Here is a 26,174-nt window from a genome sequence, read left to right as displayed (position 1 = left end):
TCTTATATATTGTACCAAATTAATTTTTTATTTCTTGTATATTTGTGTTTCTTCTTTCATTGTATTTTTCTTTCTTTTTCTCTCTCTCTTTCTTTTCTTCTATCCTTTCTTTTTTATCATAAAAGAACAGAAATTATCTTTTTGGCACCTTTCCTAAGCACAGAAAAAAAAACTAAATAATATTGACTAGCAAATATAAGAGCTTTCTACTCTGGCTTGACAAAGCCATATCTGTTAAACTTGTCCCAGCGTGCGTCTTGTGGCTGCCCCCCCCGATCAGCTTTGTCGGCAGTCCTTGTCAGGGCTGCGGGGACTACAGCTGCTGCTTCTGGCAAATACAGAGCTGAAGACTTAGATACATTGATCAGGAAGACTTCATCAACTAAAGAATTGTATAAAGTATGAACGTCTTTAGTTGTTAGTTAGAAAATATTCATTATTTTGCTATCATCAGTAATTCAAAAAGTCTACAGTCAAAATGCTTCTACTACTACTACTAAAAACTACTAAAAACACCTAACCTCTCATCTCATATTAAATAACATTATAAAAGCAAAAAATTGTAAACTCTACAAAAGAAACTTTGAAGTAATAAGACAATAAACATAATGTGTAAAAGTAGTGATAGAGCTGCAGTCAGCTATCAGCGCGATAACTGCGTACTTTAGCAGCATGCTCACATTTTGCTACCGAGAGCTTATAGCGTCATCTATTGGCTTTTAGTGAAATGTGACATAATAAGAGTAACATTAATTCTCAAAAAGGGGTATAAACTATAATATGATTATGATTGTTCTAAACCAAAGTAATTGGGATTATTATAATACTTCGGTACATCATATAGACACCACTCATGGCAAGTTATTGACATAACATGTATATGACTAAAGTTATAAAATATATATATATATATGAAAAATAACTATACATATTGATGCTTTTTTTAAAGGAAAGGTGTTCATAATACAATATTCTTGCAAAGTTTTTTTTAAGGCTGCGTAAAACAGTAAACCCATCATTAGCTTTTTTTTAGATAACTACAGGACCTAGCACGATTGATGTACTAAACTTTTCCTGCAGTCATATAAACATATACATGCATGTATATATATATATATATATATATATATATATATATATACACACACACACACACATATATATATATATATATATATATATATACATGTACTTATATATACATATATATTTATATATAAATACACACACGTACATATAATATATATGTGTATATAATTGTGTGTATGAGTATATATATATATTTATTTTAAATCCATCCCATAGTGTAGACTATATTAAGCATTAATCTACATAATATATATCATAAAGAATAGAAACAAATGGCTGATGATACATTTATTTCATTTTGCAAAAGTTGTATCATAATTACATTATAATAAATAACAGAATTTAACTCGCAAAAAACACCAAAAAGCTTTTGCTTAAATCTGTTTTATTCCCATGCTCTTAATTTTGAAAAAAAAAAAAGACAAAGAAAAAAGTATTCACAAAAAAAAATCAAAAACATAAGTTATAAAAAAATGACACTGCATTCTCTTATCCAGCACGACATCATTATTAAACATCCACACATCCACATTACGATTACCACAGGTGTACAATACACTGAGGAGCAGGAGGGGAGCAGGGGAGAGAATGAGGGACACTGTGCATTTTATACGGAGTTTCCTTAGATAAAAAACATTGACAAATGTCCGGCTAAAATGTTGATTATTTTTTGGCATACAATTAAAAAAAATCAGATTTAGAACAACAAACCACTATTAATGTTACACCAGAATATTTTGCCTTGTTTCACACTAACAGAATACTTTTTATGACTGGTGCGCCATCTGACTTTGAAGGCTAACTTGTTACATTGTCACACTATTAGGTACCTTGGTTTATTCCATTTAATCTACATAGCATATTTAAAAGATACATGGGAAGCTAAAAGAGAGTGCAGATAAATAAGATTGATCAACTGATCAAAGCATATGATAAATACAGCTGGGGTGGGAAAAGTAGTGGAGGCAATGCTGTGTATTTAACTTGATCACTGGGACGATTATGGGGGATATTGGGTATTTTCATTATACAGGAGGAACAAATAAACCAATAAATGATTATTTTATCTGGACAACCATTGAGATCCATGCACTTGAACCAGTTTATTAAACTGTGGCACACAATCATTTAACACAATGTAGCTGCAGATATATATTTATATATTTACATATAACCTTTTTAAGTGGTTAACCCTTATTATTTTAATACCTAATAGTTTAATATTCCCTCTCTCCCGCCTCTCCCCCTAGACTCTTGCTCTGCAAATAAATAATTTGCAGTGGTAAACGATCACCAATCTCAGTGTAGCCCACAATCCATCTCCCCCATCTTTGATGACTACCAAAAATTTAGATATGAAAACTTTACCTCCACTAAATCTCTCTATAAAGTGGACACTGGAAAATCCTGTGCAAGTTCAAGTACATACAACCCGCATAATCCAGAGAGAAGATTGCAACTCATCCATGTGTGTTAGTTTTTTGTGTCTCTTGCAAAACGTTTCTGGTCCTTTATTAAAGTCAAAAGTCCACAGGGCATAATGGTTTGATGCTCACTCCATCAGCTGTTGTATTGACAAGCATTCAAGCTAGATCCTGGACTTTGTAAGCTGCTATATCCAAAAGTTGAGTGTTGTTTGGATTTAAGTCTAAGGCTAGCCAGACTGGAATTACAAGTGTCCCTGTAAACGGTGTATGGGGAACCAGGAGGTCCATATGGACATGCTGTTGAAGACATAGCTGAGTTGAGCGAGGACCCACTGATATTGTTAAGATTATTGATATTATTCAGGCTTGAATTTGGCATACCAGGTACAGCAGAGTGCCCCATACTGGCTGGCATACTCATTGAAGAGATAGAACTTGGCCCAGAGAACATGGACTGAGAAGACAAAGGACTCATTGAGTTGAAAAAGGTGAAGCTTTTGGTAGACAGTGGAGCAGGAGTCAGACTTTTAGTAGCCCAGTTGTTGTAGGGGTATCCTGCATACATGTCATCATAGGGCTGCATGAGGCCGCTGAACTGAGGCACATAGCCATTCTTACATAGGTCCATCTGCTGGTTACGTTCCCTTTTCCTCCACTTAGCTCTGCGGTTTTTGAACCAGACCTGCAAAGTAAGAAAAAAATGGTTAAGCCATAAGTGTGGCTGAACCATAGAAAGGTCACCCACAATCATCTAGAGTAGACCTCTGACAACACCTACACTTGGCTGACCTCAATAATAATACAAGAACAAACTCTGAGGGTCAAGCGACCAAAGAAGATAAACAGTTCAAACCTAAATGGGAAGCATTTAGCAATTTCCTTACAGCCGTTTGTGTTGGGACAATAATGAAGTAGGCTTTCTAGATGTCTGGTGCCCTGGACCTCTTAGATCAATAGAAGAGAATATTAATCAGTCAATCATAGTGGTCCTTATAATAGATTAATAGGCTCCTCGAAGAACCTAGAGCGTGGTATTCATGGTAAAGGAAATTAGTATATCTACCTTTATTATTTAATCTGGATTCAATCTAATTAAAGTATGTCTAACATTTTAATAGCAACAACTGAAAGACTCTCTTGTTCTTCCCTATAGTGGAATTATCAAGAAATTGTTGCTTTCTGTTTGTCAACTAATCACTTTATGTGGGAATCGATATAATATTCTAATATGTACTCATATCCTACAAAATAATAGTATCAAGTTCAGGTCAGAATACACCATACATGTTGTTTATCCTGACAAAGGAATTGAGAGACCATTCTCTGTGACAATAAAGTCTACAGTGATACCATTTACCATATGACTAGAGCAATCAGGCTTGAATGGATAGTTTGCTGAATGGATAATGTTTGCATTAACTGAACGAATTGTTCTTTTGTTGCTCTTTAAACCAACTGGCCCTTTACAGTTCTTGTAGATCTACAAGACTGAGCATTTCATACCCATCATTAGATTATTTTTTATGTCCCGTCAGATAAGATACTTAGGTATGCAAGGATTTTTATGGTACGTAGATAACTTATTACTTGTCACCTTCAATATATTATGTTGATACAACAAATCAGATTCTGGTGATTTCACATTTTAATAATTAGATTCTTTATATGCCTCTGTTCCGCATTGTCCCTGCATTTAATTTGCCCCTCTAATTCTAGCAGCCCCTGGTTTCCATATTATATTAATTGGCCATGGTAAATGTTTTATCAATGGCTTCCCTCTAATAATATAGTGTGCATAATAAAAATCCCTGCTTACAGATCATAAAAGCAAGGATTGGATTAGTAATGCTGAAGCACAATCTTCCCACTGCCCTTTGGATATGCTGTGTATACAGGTAGAACTCATTAGGATTTACTACCCTGACCAGTCGCAGTTGCATCTGCCCCCATAGCCTTGGCTTTGCTTTACTTTTACAGAAAACACTCAAGGAACAAATAACGACTTTACAAAAAGCATTCCTAATTAAAAGGGTATTTGCAGCAGAAACACAGCAGACAGAGCCATTCATCATATGTAGTTTCCGTAACTAAAAGCAAAAGACCCTTTAAAGGGAAAGAAAATCATTAGGAGGATAAACCTAATTCATTTCATTCTTTGCCATTACATACTGGGCTGTATAAAATCATATCATTATTATAGCTATCATATATATATATATATATATATATATATATATATATATATATATATATAAACTAAGCTGTCTGTGAAGTATATAACACTTTACAACAAAGTAATGGAGTAGATCGACACAAATATAGGCTAAATGAAAATATATTTAGCATGAAAACTTATTACTGGATGTATGCATTATTTCTTTTATTTATGTTATTTAATTTTTTATAATATTACATATATTTTAATCTAATCGGATGTATATTTTAATATATTATAATATTAGAATAAATATTTCATTTAGAAAGGCATCTATTTGGTGTATACTTAGAATTGTATTAGATCATATGACATCATTTTCGTTTTCTAAAAATAATTCATTCAGAAGGCAAATCTGAATTATTCAATAATTTGAGGAGTATTTAGGATTTTGTTGAATATTATTAATATATCATTTTATTCCAGTAATTATAATCTAAAGTCATCCATACATAAACAGCCCCTGTTATAAATTCTCTCTGGAAATACAATTTAATTCTATCTATTTATCTAAAATCTATCTATCTAGCTATCTTTATTTTTTTCTAATCAGTGTATATGCAGAACTGTGTCATGTTAAAGAGATTTTAAGATTTTTCTGCTTGGTTTATATAAAAAAAAATCTAAATTTTCATTTAGTTATATTTTCTTTTTCCAGCCCTGTGTTATATGAAGTATACATTTAGGTGGACACACAAGGACATAATCTCTTTAGAATGTTTCTTTTTATTAATTGCTCTTTTAAAAAGCAATAAACCTACACAGCAAAGTAAATCAAAAATTGTACAAAAATAATCTAATAAATTACTAGAATTCTAAATCCTTCAGTAATGTGTTTTTTTCTCTGTTGCATTTTTCTCCAAAACAAATTGTTTAGTTTAATTTTTTTTTTTGTACAAAGAAACCTTTTTATATGTAAAGTACAAACGCCCTTTGCTTGCAGCATCAATAGTAATTTACATACTAGCGGAAGGTTTTTATGTATACACAAATATAGAGTTGTGGAAGGAAGCAACACAAAAAGTTAATACATTTCTAAATATCAAAAAATATGCAAGCAAAATCAAAAGAATAATGACTAGTTAAATTCATTTCCATAAGTTTTTAGTATTTATTTTTGCAAATAAGGGGCAATGTGTTTGACTATATTGGGGTTTAATGTTACTCGAGGTTTCTGCTATTTTCTGTATTTCTTTTTAGAATTTTCCAATTTTTTTTTTTTCTGATCTGGGTAACTTGCTTGGAAAGCATACGGATTTGAAGATATATTCGTTTAGAGTGCCTTAGTTCCCATAGAAAAGGATAAAAAAAAGAAGCAGGAACTGAAAAAAAAGAGACTGAAAAAAAAAAGTAAACTGAAATCAACTTATGCAGCTGTGATTCAAAACAATACAGATATATATATATATTTGTGCATATATATATATATATATATATATATATATATATATGTATGTGTGTGTGTATATGTACATGTATACAGAAAAACAGGATTGAGAGCCTCATTATACAGAGATCAACCTCTAGTATCTGCTGTTAATCTCTCATACTAGTTTGCTAATGCATCATCTCTGTAGTCAGCAAAAATAAATAGGACTCAAGTGTCCTAACATGGCAGCAGCTTATTGAAGTTTCCACTGCATAACCTGCAGCGTTGCGTGTTCACAGGGAATCACAAAGAGCCCCTGGTAAATCCAGAAACACATAACATCGAGAACTATCACATTTCCTGAGACTTCACATACATGTATCCTGTGCCTTATGTAAAATAGCCTCCTGAGCTGTGCAGAAAAACAACTGATTGACCTCATGCAGCACCATTTAACGGTTAGTTTTTACATGAAAATCATTTCCGTTTCTTCATTCTTTTATTAGGGGCCATATGAAATGAACCTTTCAATCTAACTTTGCCTTGAGGTTTTAGTTTTCCATCTCGTCTTTGTTAGGGGCCAGTGCTTTTTTTAATGTGTCTCTGTGCAAAATTATATTGGATTTAAGAAAATGAGAATGTATGAGTGTGAGATAGCTGCATTAATGGGGATATTATAGGCACAAAAGCATCGGGGTAGTTACTCATTGGGTGATCAATTATTATATTACCATTACTGTTATTATTAGTTTCAAGTACAAGAGTACATAATAACAATACCCCAAAACACAAATGTAATATTTATGTAAACTAAATAAAACACAGGAAGCAAAAAGTATATTTGCTAAGTATGTTTGATATGGAATATATATATATATATATATATATATATATATATATATATATGTTTATACATAAATATACATAGAGATCTATATGTATATGAATATATATATATGTATATATATACATATATATATATATATATATACACACACACATATATATATTCCATATCAAACATTCTTAACAAATATACTTTTTACTTCCTGTGTTTTATTTAGTTTACATATATATATACATGTATATGTAAAAGTAATAGAGAAGTAGTAATTCTATTAATTAGGTGACCAAGCTGGTACCAATATTAAATATTTCCCCTTTCTACATTTTTACTTACTCATTTAAACTTAGTGAAAGCATAAAGTTGTGGTTTAAAACATGAAATAAGGACCAGAAGTATTTAATAGTGTTTGCATAGACATCTATATATGTTTTTTTTTTTTTTTCCTGAAATTAAAATATTAATAATAATACAAAATAATATACGTTTAAAATAAAAAAAAAAATGGTTGCTAATAATGAGCACTGCAGTAATCCTTTATTTGCATCCCTGAGTTCATGGAACTGTAAGATTAGATTCCACTTTACATCATTGGAGGTGGATGTATGAATCCGTACATTATGCGGCTTAATTAATTTACCCTAAAAGCTAAAATCATGAGCGTCATACTTGGTGAGTCATTATTTCACATTTAACCAGTTATTGCTGGTTTAGATTCAGCATAAATACTAGCCCTATGGTTATCTTCACTATCATAGATGACTACTCTGTCTTGTCAAAATGCTCAATAAAAGCAGAAAAAAATGGAGCATTTCTACAATGTAACTAACTGAGCTGTGAAAGTCTGCAGAAAACAGTGAGGAAAGGAAACAGATCAGATTTCACAGTTATGAATTTTCCACTGCGGGTCCCCACTTCCCTCTCTGCTCCTCACTGTATCTTGACCGGTAGTAAATCTATCTATCTATATCTATCTATATCTCTATCTATCTATCTATATCTATCTAATATCTATATCTCTATTATCTATCCAATATCTATCTATCTCCATTATCTATCTATCTATCTATCTATCTATCTCTCTCTATTATCTATCTAATATCTATATCTCTATTATCTATCCAATATCTATCTCTCTATCTATCTCTCTATCTCTCTATCTATCTCTCTATCTCTCTATCTATATCTATCTAATATCTATATCTCTATTATCTACCCAATATCTATCTATCTCCATTATCTATCTATCTATCTCTCTATCTATCTATCTATCTATCTATCTATCTCTCTCTATTATCTATCTAATATCTATATCTCTATTATCTATCCAATATCTATCTCTCTATCTATCTATCTATCTATCTCTCTATCTCTCTCTCTATCTATCTATCTATCTATCTATCTATATCTATCTAATATCTATATCTCTATTATCTACCCAATATCTATCTATCTCCATTATCTATCTATCTATCTATCTATCTATCTATCTATCTATCTATCTATCTATCTCTCTATCTATCTCTCTCTCTATCTATATCTATCTAATATCTATATCTTTATTATCTATCCAATATCTATCTATCTATCTCCATTATCTATCTATCTATCTATCTATCTATCTCTATTATCTATCTAATATCTATATCTCTATTATCTATCCAATATCTATCTCTCTATCTATCTCTCTATCTATCTCTCTATCTATCTCTATCTATCTATCTATCTATCTCTCTCTATTATCTATCTAATATCTATATCTCTATTTATCTATCCAATATCTATCTCTCTATCTATCTATCTATCTATCTCTCTATCTATCTATCTATCTATCTATCTATCTATCTATCATCTATATAATATAATATGTAATATCTATATATTATTTATCTATCAATCATTCTATCTATTAATCTATCTTTCTAATATTTATGTATCAATCTTAATAAAGCATAGTGGGGTTGTGCATTGCTGCATACACACACACACACGCACACATACACACATACACATACACACACGCACACATACACACACACGAACACACATACACACACACACACACACATACATACACACACACACGCACACATACATACACACACACGCACACATACACACTAACACACACACACGCACACATACACACACACTCCTGATTGCCCTTACCCTGACTCTGGCTTCTGTCAGGTTTGTCCACACTGCTATCTCCTCTCTCATACTCATATCAGGGTAGCGGTTTCTCTGGAAGGTGGCCTCCAGCTCCTGTAGTTGTTGGCTGGTGAAATGAGTTCTCTGTCTCCTCTGCTTTTTCTTCTTAGACGGGTCATCCACATTGCCATCCTCACTTTTTGGCTCTCCACTTCTGTCTTTTTCTGTGAAGAGTTCAGAGACGCAGATTGATAACACTACAATAATGGGGTTTGGTTGTGTAAAATTAAATAAATGCATAGACAACAATTATTATTTTTGATTTTGACAGTTATATGCAATAAAACCATATTGAATCATATTAAAAGAATTTAAATATAATAATAAAAAATTTAAATCTTAGAATATTTAGTGACCACAAAAAAAAATTGAAGGCTAGCTTAAACTATCTGATATAATAATATTGTATTTATATATTTTTTAGCATAGAATGAGCAAAAGCTGACACACAATACAAGAGGAATAAAACCAGTGTTGTGCTGACTGAAGAATGCGGCATTTCAAATATACAATCAAACATGTTATTTTAAAAGACTTTCCTTTCAGTGTAACGTACGTGTGTTCTTTTCTGTAAAATGCTAATTTGAAAGGATTGAAAAAAAATGTTACACTGTAATTCTTTTGCTCCTACTATAAATACAATATTCATAGTGTTGATATTAATAAATCATAATGTTGTAAAAACGCTTTTATACTACTGCAGCCGATAACAATTATTGGTGCGACTCTTATTAATAATAAAAATCCTGATTGCCGTACTTGAATAAAATGTAGCCATTTCTACAAAACAATAATAACTGATTATAATAATAATCAGTAATCTTATTAATAAAAAAACACCCTGTGTAAATAAAATAAAATATGCTAGAACATTGTTATTTTTCTTTGCCTTTTATTTTGTTGTTTATTATTTTATCACTGTGTAAAAATAGAAGAAAAATATTTGAACGAGGCATCCGTCAATATTAAGAATAGTCTACTAATAATTTTGCCTCTGTATTCAGTTAATCTTTTGTAACAATACCTTTACCTCAGTTGTAATAAAGGAACAGATATTGATGTTCCCTGGATTACAAGGGCCCTTCAGTAGCTGCTTTCAATAGGCCACAGAGCGAAAAACCCTCTGGGAATTTGTGATATTTCTGTGAGGTTACCTAAACTGACCTGTCTAATTTTTACGTGTCTGAAGAGGGGAAAAGGCCTGTCAGGAGGAACACAAAGCACACAAGTTATTATTATTGCACAGGACTGACCCGGCATTATAATGCGGAATCGAAACAGGCGGCAACTACACATATATATTGTCTGTATACGTGCAATAACTACGTAACCAGTTCCACCAAAGAGTATGGGGATATCTGTCTATCTATCTATCTATCTATCTATCTATCTATCTAAATGGAAAAAATCAGGCAGCACTCCAGTTCAAGGAAAAATTGTGGACTTTAATCTAGCACCAAATGGTGCAATGTTTCGACCTCACAACACGGTATTGTCAAGTGGTCTTTTTTATCTATCTATCTATCTATCTATCTATCTATCTATCTATCTTTCTATCTATCATATATTTGTCTATCTACTATCTATTCTCTTTCTAAATTAAATTCTATTCATTCTATTAAATAAGATGAATCAATCTAAATTGACTGAAAGCGTACAAGCATACCTACTTCGTTATAGATTAATAATTCTCAGTAATAATTATTTTCAGAAGATTATGTGTCATCTTTCTTCCTCTGGGTAGCAGTATAAGGCCTGTCCTTAAATAATCTAAACCAACAGATGTCCAGAGATTCCTCCCAATCGAGAGTTATTGCAAGGAGACTACAAAATATTTATTTTCTTTAGCTATAAAAGCTCATAAACATGACAATACTGAAAATAATCTGTCCAAACAAAAACTGCTCCGGGAATTTAGATCTTAAGTTACACAGCCAAAAAAAGATAGTAAGTTATAATAATGACCTTGTAAAGAAGCAAGCGAAGCATTATCTATCTGTCTATCTATCTATCTATCTATCTATCTATCCATCCATCATATATCTATTATCTATCTATCTATCTATCTATCTATCTATCTATCTATCTATCTATCTATCTATCCATCCATAATATATCAATTATCTATCTATCTATTATCTATCTATCCATATATCTATCTATCTCCATATCTATCTATCTGTCATCTATCTATCTGCATTTATCTTCTGTCTAATTATATTATTATACATTAATTCACTACCGTAAACATTGTCTTTCTGTAGGCTAATATGGCGGTAAAGCAATATATTGTGATGATTATTATTAATTACATCCTAATGCACAATAATTATAGTGAACTACATATGATATGGCACGTCTTTGGCAATAGTAAGGCGTAAGTCGTATGGATAGGATTTCATAAAGTACCTTATTAATTAATATCATTACCTGCGAGTTCAGTATCAGATGATTCACTGGCTGAATTCTCAATTGGATCTCTAGTTTCAGCTGATCTTTGCAAATGGAAGTTGGAGGCCATGTCATGAGACGGCTGGGGTCTCAAACTTTCAGGCAACCTCTCCAGATTCATACCCCCTTTAAAAGAATCCATAACAATACTGCTCATGAAAACTGGTATTCCACAAGATCCTATACAAACCAAGTCACATCCAGGTTCTGTCCTTGTAAAGGTTGGAGACCCATAAAAACTGACTTGGATAAAGTTCCTTCTCCTTCTTTTTAGGCAGTATAATGTATGTAGTTTCCCAAGCAAAAATACATTAGAGTGTTAGGAAGTACAAGCTGCTGGCTTGATAGTTTTTAGCTAAAGAGATTAAAGGACCTGCCCTAGTAGAAGTGGCTGCAGTATACTGGAGCACCGCCCAACTGAGCTTAATACCTCCCTGTCTTACTAATAAATTACTATGTGCAGTCTTCAGCCCAACCTACAGTCTAGCTGAGAAGCAGCCTGCAAACTCCCCATAGATCTCTAGAGCTTCTCTCTAAGGTATCTAAGCTTTACTGGCAAGGCCCTTCTTAAAGAGACACCAATCCCTCTAAATAACCTTACTTCCCACTATCAGGGGATAACGTTGAGAATAAATGTGCAAAGAATAATTAGCTTTTGTTTTTCATTAGTTCAGACCTGCACCTTTTTATGGCTACGATATCCCTTGAACTTTACAACTTAGGTGATTTATATGGTTTTGTATAGCCCTGAATACCTTGCCTTACTTCAAATATTGATAGACTCTAAAGCAAATATATACTTTCATACCATTCAGCATACCATTCAACTATTCATTGTAGGCTTTGCCAGTAAAAGCTGGATACCTTAAAGAGCAGCTCCAAGGACCTTTGGGGAGTTTGAAAGCTGCTCCTTAACTGGACTGCAGATTGGGGTGAGACGGCATATAGTACTTCATTAGTCAGAGTCTTACAAAACAGAGGAAAAGGACAAAAAAAATAAAAAAGAAATATATTTTGTGGACACATTTATGTGTATGGAGCAATTATGTTAGTGTGTGCGCATATATATATATATATATATATATATATATATATATATATACACATGCATATATATATGTTTATATTTATACACATATATATATATATATATATATACTGACTGATATGATCATATTGTTATATTATTTTTTTACAAAGATGTTTTTATGTCTTTATGACTATTCTGCTATATATTCTGTGGAATTCTACTATATTACCACTAGTCTTTTTCTGTTTTGTCTCTCTCCCATAAATTATCTTATATGTGTTATGTTTATACTATTTATACTTTGGTATTATTAAGGCCAGACATCTGCATTATATATATATATTATATATATATATATATATATATATATATATACAGTATATAGGCATGTTTAGGGGATAAACCTACACTATCCAACAAGATTAAGAAGGATAGAAAGTCTCAGTGAGTCTTGCTGTCATTTGCGGTTCCACTGACCTTGAAAATGTATCTGTAGAAGTTAAGTAATTGACACAGTGTACAGCATCTCTCTATCGATCTATCTAATTCTGTTCAAAGAACATCGAAACTGGGTGCAGCATATTTAGGAGCCACACATTCTGTAGCATATCTCTACACAAAAGAACATTCACTTATGTCATTGGATCTATAAGAAAAGCCATTTTCCAGGTTTATATTCTCTAAAAACTTACATTTTTGTATGTTTCACAAATATTTTCATATAAATATAACATAAAGCCAGAGCACAGAAACATGTCCATTGCTTGTGCTACTTCAAGGCTGTGTAGTTTACACCTACATATTGTTGGCCGCACAGAGCACACACACTCACAGTCATATTGTGTAGCTTGCCACTTCATACAACACAAAGCACAGCAGGTTAGGGCTATTGAATGGTAAGATAAACACATGTAGAGTGAGTGGTAAGGACCTGCAGTCTGTGGACCAGGCTTGATAAGAGAATGTGATAAGATTACACGTGTTTGCCTAGACACTGTCTAGGTTTTCTATTCTGTAGAGACCTTGAGACACACAAAAAAAGTTGTTCTTCTCATTTTCTTTACATAGACAAAATAACATGTCTAAAAACATCTACTTTAAATGAACCGTTCCATCCATCTGTATTACTAAAGCAATGATCAACTGTGCAACTTTAGGAAAAATAAGAAAAATTCTTTACCGCTAAGGCAATTAGCAACTGCATCTAGTTATATAACTCTAAAGAGCAGCAAATATACCTGTCTATATTACAATTGGAAAGAACAAAAGCAGATATATGTATGATATTATAGCAATAAACAACCATAGCTAAAAGACGGATATATAATATTAAAACAGAGCAAGAATCTGTATTACTAAAGCCGCAAACAACCATCTGCATGTCATCTATAAGAATAAGATAGAAGAATCAGAGGAGATAATAGATAATAAAACTGTACATGAATGAAAACTATCTATTATCTATCTATCAATATATCTATCTATGTATCTAGTAGCAAAATTGGAACAGCACTATATATTTTAAATCCGGGTGCAAGGCCCCCCCCATACAAATATCCGTTTGTAGTAGTAATATAGGCAAAAAAAAGGCAGGCAGCCCTCCAAAAAAAAAGTTTGTGAAAAAGATGTGGGCTTTATTAGCCCATATGGTGTGGCAGCGTTTTGGTTTTGACCAACCTTTGTCAAGCCAAAGCCGAAATGTTGCCACACCATATGGGCTAATAAAGTCCACATCTTTTTCACAAACTTTTTTTTGGACTGCTGCCTGCCTTTTCTTGCCTCTATTTATCTATCTATCTATCTATCTATCTATCTATCTATCTATCTATCTATTTATCTATCGATCTATCTATATATCTATCTATCTAACATCTATCTATATATATTATCTATCAATATATCTATCTATCTATCAATACATCTATCTAACATCTATCAATATATTTATCAATCTAATATCTATCTATTATCTATCTATCATCTATCTATCTATTATCAATCTGATATATATATCTATCATCTGTGAAGTAGCTATCTATCTATTATCTATATATCATCTATTTATCTATCATCTATCTATTATCTATCTGATATATATATCTATCTATCATCTGTGTAGTAGCTATCTATCTATTATCTATATATCATCTATTTATCTATCATCTATCTATTATCTATCTGATATATATATCTATCTATCATCTGTGTAGTAGCTATCTATCTATTATCTATATATCATCTATTTATCTATCATCTATCTATCTAGAATCTATCATCTATCTATCTGATATCTGATCTTTCTAACTATCATCTATATATCTATTATCTATCTGATATCTATCTATCATTTATCTATCCATATATCTATTAATCTGATATCTATCTATCTATCTATGGCTTGAGAAAGGTTGTTCACCACCGAAATGTTGCCACACCAGATGGGCTAATAAAGTCTTCTTTTTTTCACCCATAATTTTGGGACTGCTGCCTGCTTTTCTTATTTCATTCATGTGACAACAGGATAGTTGTTTGGGAGACCTTGCACCCGCTTTTGTTTTTATAGTGTTATTCCAATATCTTTCATTCTACCTATTTATCTATCTTTCTAATATCTCTATCTATCTAATATATATTTCTATTATCTATCTATCTATCTATCTATGTAATATCTAGTTTCTATTTCTATTATCTATCTTATTGTAATAAGAACTACATAAACTCTATAGGCTTCAAAAGGCTGAAGGAATTGGACCATTGTACTCTGAGCATGAGTGAACAAAGATTTGTTAACTCTTGGAGAGCTGACTCATTTTTCTACATACTTTGTCTATATTAAAGCCATGTTACATATATACAAATGTTACCTATATAATATTTATTCGATCTATTTTTCTATAAATCATCTTTTCTTCTTTACCATTTTAATTTACTACATTAATGCTCCATAATTACCCACAACTGTATTACTATACCAAATGTATTTATATTGTTAAAGCAATCACAATCAATTAACTAATAAAGTCCTGGAGGGACCTGTTTAACTAGGGTTGCTGTAGCAAAACCCACCTAGAAGTGCAGTGTTCAGCCAGCAGGTAATCTTCCTAAATGCTCTTGTCTGCTGTGGGCTGCTCCCTGGAGCTATATGAAATGTGTGTATAGACTCAAATCAATTAGGCAAATCCTCTTAATGCCATAGGGACAATCAGATATGTGCGTCAGGGTGGGATAAATCCTCACTATATGTTTACAACATCTGATATTGATCACAAATAAAACTAAAGGCGAGAGCAAAGTTGTATAAAGTAAGGTGGCCATCTCAACTTAGTTATGTATTTTAAAGACATTTTTTAGGTAGATATAAAGTACTAAATCAGACATATCGTTAATACTAATATTTGGGATGTTAAATTTAGGAATTGACATGAAGTGGAAGACCACTAGAGGGAGAACCAGAGCTCTAGATACAATCAAACCATTATTCATTGATATCTATGTATCTATATCTATCCATGTATTTATCTATACATAAATGGAATTCATTTGATCAGATTTGCTCATTTTTAGAATTGTTAATCTAACCCACTCCCTGATTATATATAAATAGTAGCTATTAAAGACAATATTATTCTATTAATATATGCTTTTGTTGATGGGCATATAGAAAAATGCCAAAATAGTTTTTCACAACGTTTTGCAACATTTAAACTTATTAATTAAATTATTTTAATCATATTATCAGGATTTCAAAACAAAATGCAAATAAAAAGATGTATATTACCACATGTAGGATTTCTTATAAAACGAATAACATTGCATTTAATTTATAGTTTTAAATGTTCCTCTTAAAAAATTAAAAATCCCACCAATTCCTAATGTTCATTCATCATGACTATATCATATATTGTCTCCCCCTTATACAATTTACAAAAAAAACCTGAAACTGCATACATTTTTTAATGAAAATAAAGACAATTAGTAATAAACCCATATTTCTATCATTTCAAACAATTTATTGATGCATATATATATAAATATTTTACTATTTATTTCATGTATATAATTATAAGCACTCATGTTTATTACACATTTCTAAGACATTCGTTTGCTATACAAAGAATAAATAAAAATAAAACAGGTTAAAATTTTTCCTTATTTTTAATAAACATTTTGTTTTGTTATTTCCAAAAATAATACTCATTCTTTAAATTCATACATTAATTTAAAAACATTGATAAATTTAGCGTCTAATGGTTACTGTATTAAATAATATACACACATGTATTATTATTTTTTTTAAAATATTTATATATTTAATTTTGTGATTTTTCTATAACTGCTTAGTTCACTACATTGTTACTGAAATCCCAGGTGTAAATATAAATATATAACATAAGCAACTTATATGAGAAGAATAATGTATACACAAGCAAATGCTGCTAATTTAATAATGAATAGTAGTTGATAAAAAATATATATTAATTTATAAATATATAAGCCATCAGAAGTGACAATTAATACAGAAAAATTATGGGAAATTATTGAAATGTGCATTTTCAATAATTGCATTGACTCACCTATGCCTTAAAAATATAAAATAGCAATAATTAAATAGATATGCATGGCTGGTTTATAACCTATAGACTTGCCTGTACGTTTAAGAAAATAATTAGATTTAGGTGACATATTAACAGTAGTTTTTTTTTTATTCTAAAACTCAATATCAGATTTGATCATATTAAAGTCTAGAATACAATATACACTTTAACAATTACACTTTGTATATACAATTACACTTTTTCTATGATATATGTAGGTTAAAATCAAAAATATTCCCAATATTAGGATGATTTTACAATATTTATTACAACTAAAAGTTGGTAGCACTGTTTCCAGAGGGCATAAATTGTATAGATTGTTATTATTTTCAGATACTTTTTATTTAACAATTTGTAACATGTAACAAGGTATTTTTTGTAAATTAAAGGAATAATCTCTTACAAAAATACACAATCATTCTGAACATCCGAACAAGGCAGATTAATAACTTATAGGGTGGCTTGTATTTCTTGTAATTAGAAATAATTAGCCTTGAGGAGAGACTGGTTCTTAATAGTAGGTTAAAAATCTATCAAATTGTAAATAGATGATATTTAATGAAGATTTTTGTTTGATATATTGAACCTTTTTTATTTATTTGTACATTTTCTAGTTAGCCAATAGAAGTATTATTCCTATAGTACTTTTGACTTTTCATTAATCAATATATGGAAATACATATGGAATAAACCAAGAAGACATCCATATGTGCAATACAAAACACACACAAATGCAAGTATGTGTGTGTGCATATATATATATATATATATATATATATATATATATACATGTGTATATATAACATCTGTATTTATTTGAGGTGTGCTGTATATATATATATATATATATATATATATATATATATATATATATATATAATATTATATTATATGTATATATATTGCACATCTAAAAAGAAATACACCATTGTTGTTAAATCTAGAAGTTGGCTATAGTATATTTCTAATTAGGTTGTGGTAGAGGCTGTGCTATTCTCAGACAATGATATTGAAATTAATACCAAGAGCCACAACACAAAGTGTGTATACACGGAGAGAAGGCTTTGGAGCACAGTCAGTGTAAGGCAATGTAACCAGCAGAATCTAAGCAATAGATACATTACAATAGCATAAGTACACAACAAAGCACACACACACACGTTTGCTTCCATACAAAGTATATTGATACCTAGTTACAAATGTATTATCTATATCTATCATCTATCCATCTATGTACCTATCTTCTATCTATCTATCTATCTATCTATCTATCTATCTATCCATTATCTATTACCTATTTATCATCTATCTACCTATCATCTATCTATTATCTATTACCTATTTATCTATCAATGTATCATCTATCTATGTACCTATATTCTATCGATCTATCTATCTTTATATCTATCTATGTACCTATCATCTATCTATTCTCTTTTACCTATTTATCTATCAATGTATCATCTATCTATCTATCTACCTATCATCTATCTCTTACCTATTTACCTATCTATCATCTATCTGTCTAGCAGACTGGGTGTTTATCTGCTATATAGAAAAATAAATAGGGAGAGAAATAAAGGGGTGTCTCACATTTTAGTAGAACCCATGAGAGTTTTGCATTTCGTTCTACCTGTATCTCCTACTCTACAATATTCAATGAAGGAAACCTCTAGACGTAACAAATCTTGTTAAAAGAACTAAAGCTTATGTTGCTTTCTTACAGATGTTAAGTATAATATTACTTTTACTGTACATTAAACGATATATTCTAAGGGCAGTAGATGCCAATAATTATATTGATTATATTATCATGATTAAGTATATTAAATATGATTTTCTCCTGTTTTCTATCTATCTGTCTGTCTGTGCCTATGTCTAACAAGCTGTTGACATTTTGCTGCTACTTGGCCAGTAGACACCCTCTTCTGTGTTAATTTCATGTACTGGGTTAATGATATCATCAACTAGTTTTGCTGCCAAACATACACAAGATATGCAAGTTATACAATAAGGACATTTCCATGACCTACCAAACCCATAAAATAACCAATTGATGACATGACCAATCCCTAATAACCAAAATGAACTGTAATTTTAGGCTGAGCATAAAGCTCACATTATACAAGGTCTTTGTGTCTGGCTAAAGCTCCTATATCACAGCAGAGAGGCCACTGTGACCTACAGATTGGGAATTACACAGAGTTCCTCAAGTACTTATGGAAATTTAGGCATCGTATTTAACGGCATTAAATACAATGCACAATAAAATAATAATGTATTCCTAATAATACTTTATTATATTTTTGTGCATATATGTAGAATTTAACATAAAGCCAAAACCACATTTTGCTTTGTAAATGCATTGCTGGCACAACAATACATACATTTGCATCAGTAGCCAGCATCTTTTTTTAAAAACCCAAACAAACTATGCTTCAATTTGTAAATTAAGAAATATATATATATAGAATATTTTTATACATCAGTTAAAAATGGGAAACAAAATTATATAAGTCAAAAAAGTCTAAAAAGTCAGTCTAATATTATGGTCTATCTATCTATCTATCTATCTATCCATCTATCTATCCATCTATCTATCTATCTATCTATCTATCTATCTCTATAATCTATCTATCTATCCTTCTATCTATTCTTCTATCTATCTATATCTATCTATACCTATCCATATATCTATATATATATATATATATCTATCCATATATCTATCTATACCTATCCATATATCTATATATATATATATATATATCTATCCATATATCTATCTATACCTATCCATATATCTATATATATATCTATCCATATATCTATCTATCTATACCTATCCATCTATCTATCTATCTATATCTATCCATATATCTGTATATATCTATCCATATATCTATCAATCCTTATATCTAGCTATCAATATCTATCTATCTATCTATCTACTTATTTCTCTATCTATAATCTATCTATCTATCTACTTATCTATCAGAGGACCTATATGTTTATGTAAAAAAAAACTTGAATATATTATTTATTGATTGAATATATTATTATTATTATTATTATTGATTTTACTGAATTGAAATGATTTAGTTTACTTGTAATTTAACTAATTTACTTGTAATTTAATTTTTCACGTTTAATTTATTACCATCGTTGTTACTGTTGTTATGCATGTTACCAATATTAATACCAGGAATACTATTATTTTCTTATTTTGCAATATTATTTATATTATTTTTTATTATTATAATTAGTAACATTGTTATTATTATTTTGTGATGAATTTTGTTTTTATTTGTATGTGAATAACAATAGAGAAACTTAACACAAAAAACAAACAAACTCTTTACCTTACCTAAGTCAACATAGGAGGGGGCGTTCTTAGAAAGGCTAAGCTCCATGGCAGTAGCTCTGTAAATAAAATAAATGACAAATGTTATTATTTTTCGTTCTGGTTTTATTCTCCTGAAATGTCAATGTAACAAATGTGGATTTAAAGCATTGTGTATGAATTAGAGACCCAATTCTTCTTACTGTTCATGCAATAATTGTGAAATTTAGATGTCATTTGATTTCATTCCCAAATCAACCACCAACTTGTCAATCGTTTAGATTTAATTTAATAAAGTGTAAAGTAACATGTGGTCTCCCTCTCGGTATTCATGTAATTATTGTGCAGAATAAGAGTACCCTTATTTTTTTTTTTTTTTAATTAAAACAATAAAAACAGGGAAAAATAGTAACACGTTGTAAAACCATAATTCTACATAACGTCCAGAGTTACACAAATGAGGCTTTAATCAGGGACTAATTGTACAGTAGCCTGGATTCATTTGCATGAAGTTCCTCTACATACAAAACATTGTTCAATAGATTTTCCTTTTTTTTTTTCTTCAGGGAAGTGTTAAGGAGGAAGATGGGGGAGGGTGACCTGTATAATTCTTTATGGCTAATACTCTCATTTGGATACGTAATAGTGACGGATTATAACTTTTGCTTCACCGCTATTCATTATTATCAGGAGAAAATAATGAAGGAGCTCTTGTAATTATTCCATTAACACTTTGTGGTTTCCTTCTTTAAGAGATACTGATCTGTTAAGTCAAGCCCTGATATTGCCTCTAAACAAGCCATATTCCCAGGTACTATTACAGCGAACAGTGCTCTTTTTAGCAATATTAATTCATAAAGTAGACTTTTTCTTATGTAATCTTCAGCTTTTTACTGCCATAATAATGAACATTATTAAACCAAACAGAAGGCGCCTTTTAAGGAGAAATCTTTTCCTTGGCTCTTGTAAGTATTACATTTATTAGGCATTATAAAATGTGTGTCTTGTCAGATCACTCATGTTTTGCATGGCATTGAATTTTGTAAGGAAGTCTTGATATTGTATAATAATAACATCCATAAATACTGCAAGGCTACCTATATGGTGAGATCCAGTCCAAGAACAAACTGTTTTTTTGCTTAAATCCTTAAATTTGTGAAGTGAGCTAAAGCCCCATTGGAATTATATTTTCTAACATATTTGTCAGGTTTGACGAAGTGCAGGGGCACTAAAGAATTTATACAAGGTATAAAGATGTCAAGGACTTGACTTCAAGGCTGTGCTAAGAAATCAGCCCTGGAAAAATAGAAGACCTTGTCTAGAAAATGTGTATTTAGAGAGGCTCATTGCCCTATTTACAATGCAGATAATGGGAATCTGTCAATCTATCTCTAGCTACTCACAATATCTATCTTTAGAAAGTCCTGACTATTTGGGGAAATTACAACTTCTTCTAAATTCTAACCCCTTATTCTAAGATACTTTAAATTAGAAATTGTAATGAACAAATCAGGATATCAATAGAGGCCTGATGGTATAAATATAGAATAGGCATTGAGCCTATTAAAATGGGCATCTGTATTAGGAGGTCACATTTAATCCGGATGACTATCTAAATAATGACACACATTTTAAGTGGTTAAGGATAACCCAAGCAATTTTAGCTGTCAACTGTGCACAACAGAGAATGCTAGAAGCAAGGGGCCTCCGAAAATTGGGGGCTAATCAGAGGCAAGAAAGGGGGAAGCAACCAGGAAACATTAATGGGCAAACAGATGTTTGTAGGAAAATATCTAATAAAACTAATTTATGGGGAAAAAAAAACACTATTCAAGCAATGTTTTCTGATAGCCAGCAGTGATAAAACAAAATACTGCTGTTAGCAATAAAAACAACAACAATAATAATAATATTATTATTATCAACAACAATAATAATTATAATAATCATAATAATAGAAAATATTATTTATATATAATAATATATAATAATAGAAAATGTTATCTTGATATAATAATAATAATTTGCAGATCTCAGTGTACCGATTTCCAAATACTAATTCCCAGAAAATCAGCTTATTATAGAGATAACACGATGCAGCATTATCTTAACCGAAAGGAGATAATAAGATGATATTAATTATTGTTATTTCTAATCAGCATTGAAGAGGAAGGGTTTAATCTGAGCACAGAGTAAATTCTTGAAGGAGATGAAACTTCCTGAATGTAGAGAAATAGAAGCTGAGTGACTTACCAGCCCAGTGATCCCTGCTGCCAGCACAGCAGTGCAATCTGCCCGGCTAGATCCCCAGTGATTCCTGGCTGTGACTGGAGGCAGCAGATCTGGGAGACACTTCCAGCTCTTTTGGGTCCTCTGGAGGAGATCTGGAGAGATCTGGGTGACGTCACTGGGGTTGTGTCTGTGCACTGAGGAGAATGAGGCAGTGTGTGAGGAAACTGAGAGACAGGAGAGGAGTCCCAGCAGTCTGATGAAACTTGCCCCACACTTGTAGGTAATGTCATTGTTTCCTCTGCAGCTGTAAGCAGGTAGTGGATGGATCACATCCCCATCATGTCTGCTCAGACCTATACACTGTATACAGCGGACACATCCTACACCACAACATAATGCCTGACTAATGGAGGAAAACACATTTCCTGTTTAATAAATAACGAGAGAAATCCAACGTCGCATTATTCTATACCATTCAACCTAAAGCTGAAAATATTACCAGCTACAGTACAATATATACAAAATGTGTAACCTATATGTCTGTAGATTGTTTCACTTTGGAAATTTTAATATACATGTCTAGACATAAATTGCACGTCTCCTCTCTAATCTATATATCTAGAAGGAACAAAAAACACCAGCCCTCCCAATAGGAATGTGAGAAAAGTGAGGTCCTGTGTGGGGTCCTGGGATCTACACTAAGTGCTCTATCTATCTATCTATCTATCTATCTATCTATCTATCTATCTATCTATCTATCTATATCTCTATCTATATATCTATCTATCTATCTATATCTCTATCTATTTATCTATCTATCTATCTATATCTCTATCTATCTATCTATTATCTATTTATCTATCTATCTATCTATATCTCTATCTATATATCTATCTATCTATATCTCTATCTATCTATCTATCTATCTATCTATCTATATCTCTATCTATCTATTTATCTATCTATCTATCTATCTATATCTCTATCTATCTATATCTCTATCTATCTATCTATCTATCTATATCTCTATCTATCTATCTATCTATCTATCTATCTTATCTATCTATCTATCTATATCTCTATCTATCTATCTATATCTCTATCTATCTATCTATATCTCTATCTATCTATCTATTTATCTATCTATCTATCTATATCTCTATCTATCTATTTATCTATCTGTCTATCTATCTATCTATATCTCTATCTATCTATCTGTCTATTTATCTATCTGTCTATCTATCTATTATCTATCTATCTCTCAATCCACACAGATAAAAATAAAAAAATATATATATGTATACATATATATATATATTTGAATAAATAAATATTGTAGTGTGTATATGTATGTGTGTGTATATATATATTTATACATATACATATATATATATATATATATATATATACATATATATATATATACATATATATATATATAAATATATATATATACATATGTATCAGGTATATTATCTAACTCATCTATAAATGTCGATTTCTGTTTCAGCTATGATGCCAACACATCTAATTTGCACTATTGAATGTTAAGTCAAGCCCCTGGGTACAAGATCTACTCAATAAAATAGAGAAAAAGAATGCTACCCTACAATTATAGTGCACAAAAAATGAGGTACTTTATTCACCCATCTCAATACAACATTTTGTCTCCAGAAAAGAACAGTGGAGTTCTATCTTTTTCTGGAGCCACGGGCCCAGAATGCCGCATTAAGATGGGTCAGGAAAGTACTGTCACTTTTTTGGTACACTTTAATTGGATACTGCCTACTTTTTTCTCAGTTTTATCTATCTATCTATCTATCTATCTATCTATCTATCTATCTATCTATCTTTGTCTTCCACCAAATCACTGGTCTAAAGATGCCTATACACCTTCAATAACTAATGTTTAACTTAAAACTATTCTTTATAACTCTCATACACATTCACACTCAGCTTAGTTGAACGTGCATGTGTTTTCAATGTTGAGACCTCTGGCAACAGCTTCTTTCCCTTGGAAATAAAAGGATTAGAAATTGAAAATCAACATACCTGATCCCTTGTTCTTTTGACACTATATGTTGGAGAAGAGGTGGGAGGCCTCCATACACATTAGATAGCTCACCTAACACATTTCTCTCTTTTGTTTGGGTCTTTAGTTTGATGTTCTTTTGGAATTTTGATTGCCCCAATCTAAATGTTTTGTAACCACAACAAATACATTTAAAAGCTAAAAACAAAAACAATAATAAAGTAATATCTAATATATGATATTGTAGTGTCCATTAGATTTAGTAACGTGCAGCACATGTCCCTGTAAAGAAGGACTCAGCATCTGCAGTGTGGATTTCCCACTCTTCTGCGCAGGATGATTGTGATGAAAGCAGCCAGGGTACATGGCTGTTTATTGGCACCCATGAGCTACTACTTGTCTCCTAAACTCTTCCTAAAAGACACTTAAAGAGATGGAAGACCTCAAGCAAAGGATTTAATGGTGATCTGCAAAAGATTATTCCCAACAGTTTAATGCACTTAACTAAACCACCAGTTTCCCCTATCATAACTCAAATAAAATATGGAAAATATCAAGCAGATAACACAATGACAGACGGAAGAGGAAAATACATTCATCTTTACTGCATTTACTCCACTGGCTTTTGGGCTGGGTTTAACTTTCTTCACCTAGATAATGGATTGTTTTATATAGAAAAGGGTTTTACTGAGAATAAATGTTTTATTCTACAATAATAATTGTAGCATTTGGGAAGTGTGCATTTTGTTTATACCCTGAAAACAAAATTAAAATTTGTTTGTATAATTGTGATAGCAGTGTACATAGGAAAGGTTTTAAACCAGGTTTTTACCAGCTATTCATACGGCTTATGCACATTGTCATATTTTCGGTCTTAGTGCAATCTGACAAAACATCAGATCGCACTTGGAGCCTGGGACCATGTCACATGTCCAAGGAAAAATATCACAGCATGTCTGAGTTGGATCCAATATTCGGATAGTGTTCTGCCATGCAAGTCAATGAATCCCTGGAAACCATTGGACTGCACTCAGATGACATCTTTAAAATGTAGGTCCAAAGTCCCTTATTTAAATGAAACAGCAGCTGAGCAATCTGGTTCTCATGACCATTGGGTGTCCAAGCAGTAGGACCGTCAACAATCAGGGACAACCCCTTTAAATTGTTCAAATGGACAATAAGATTGGATGGAGCAGCAGAAACTGATAAATTCAATTCATAGGATTCCAGTATGGAAATTACATTATCATTGCTTTAAATGATAATGTAAAACAGGAGGCTTAGATATATAGATAGATAGATACAGTAGAGATGGATATACAGATACATACAGTAG

General features: G+C 31.2%; 1 protein-coding gene across 4 annotated transcripts; it reads right to left on the bottom strand.

Moving 5' to 3' along the window:
- Nucleotides 1–1,362: 1,362 nt before the first annotated feature.
- On the bottom strand, nt 1,363–23,102 carry PITX1 (paired like homeodomain 1). 4 transcript variants are annotated; one of them, XM_073649542.1, is made up of 6 exons: nt 22,828–23,098; nt 20,599–20,654; nt 15,703–15,774; nt 11,586–11,732; nt 9,114–9,319; nt 1,363–3,198 (listed from the first exon to the last, which is right to left on the bottom strand). In XM_073649542.1, exons 2-6 carry the CDS (start codon nt 20,642–20,644, stop codon nt 2,650–2,652), a joined length of 1,020 nt encoding a protein of 339 aa, XP_073505643.1. In that variant the 5' UTR covers nt 20,645–20,654; nt 22,828–23,098; the 3' UTR covers nt 1,363–2,649. The 4 variants fall into 4 exon arrangements, with proteins under 4 accessions (XP_073505643.1, XP_073505644.1, XP_073505646.1 ...); XM_073649543.1 differs by lacking the exon at nt 15,703–15,774 and having other exon boundaries at nt 22,828–23,086; XM_073649545.1 differs by lacking the exons at nt 11,586–11,732; nt 15,703–15,774 and having other exon boundaries at nt 22,828–23,102.
- Between the last annotated feature and the right edge of the window lie 3,072 nt (nt 23,103–26,174).

Source organism: Phyllobates terribilis, unplaced genomic scaffold (assembly GCF_046119375.1).
Source record: "Phyllobates terribilis strain yellow unplaced genomic scaffold, ASM4611937v1 Scaffold_10__3_contigs__length_209671492, whole genome shotgun sequence".
Lineage (NCBI taxonomy): Eukaryota > Metazoa > Chordata > Amphibia > Anura > Dendrobatidae > Phyllobates > Phyllobates terribilis.
Note: the sequence above shows the minus strand (reverse complement) of the source record. Positions and strands in the feature narration are given on the sequence as shown.

What these genes read in the sequence shown, in the direction of transcription:
- PITX1 (XM_073649542.1), bottom strand. Translation starts at nt 20,644, where the DNA reads ATGGAGCTTAGCCTTTCTAAGAACGCCCCCTCCTATGTTGACTTAG. An exon ending in CCCCTCCTATGTTGACTTAG is followed by an intron (nt 15,775 to 20,598) that starts GTAAGGTAAAGA and finishes CATTTCATATAG; the next exon opens with CTCCAGGGAGCAGCCCACAG. An exon ending in GCTGAACACTGCACTTCTAG is followed by an intron (nt 11,733 to 15,702) that starts GTGGGTTTTGCT and finishes ATTCTTTTAAAG; the next exon opens with GGGGTATGAATCTGGAGAGG.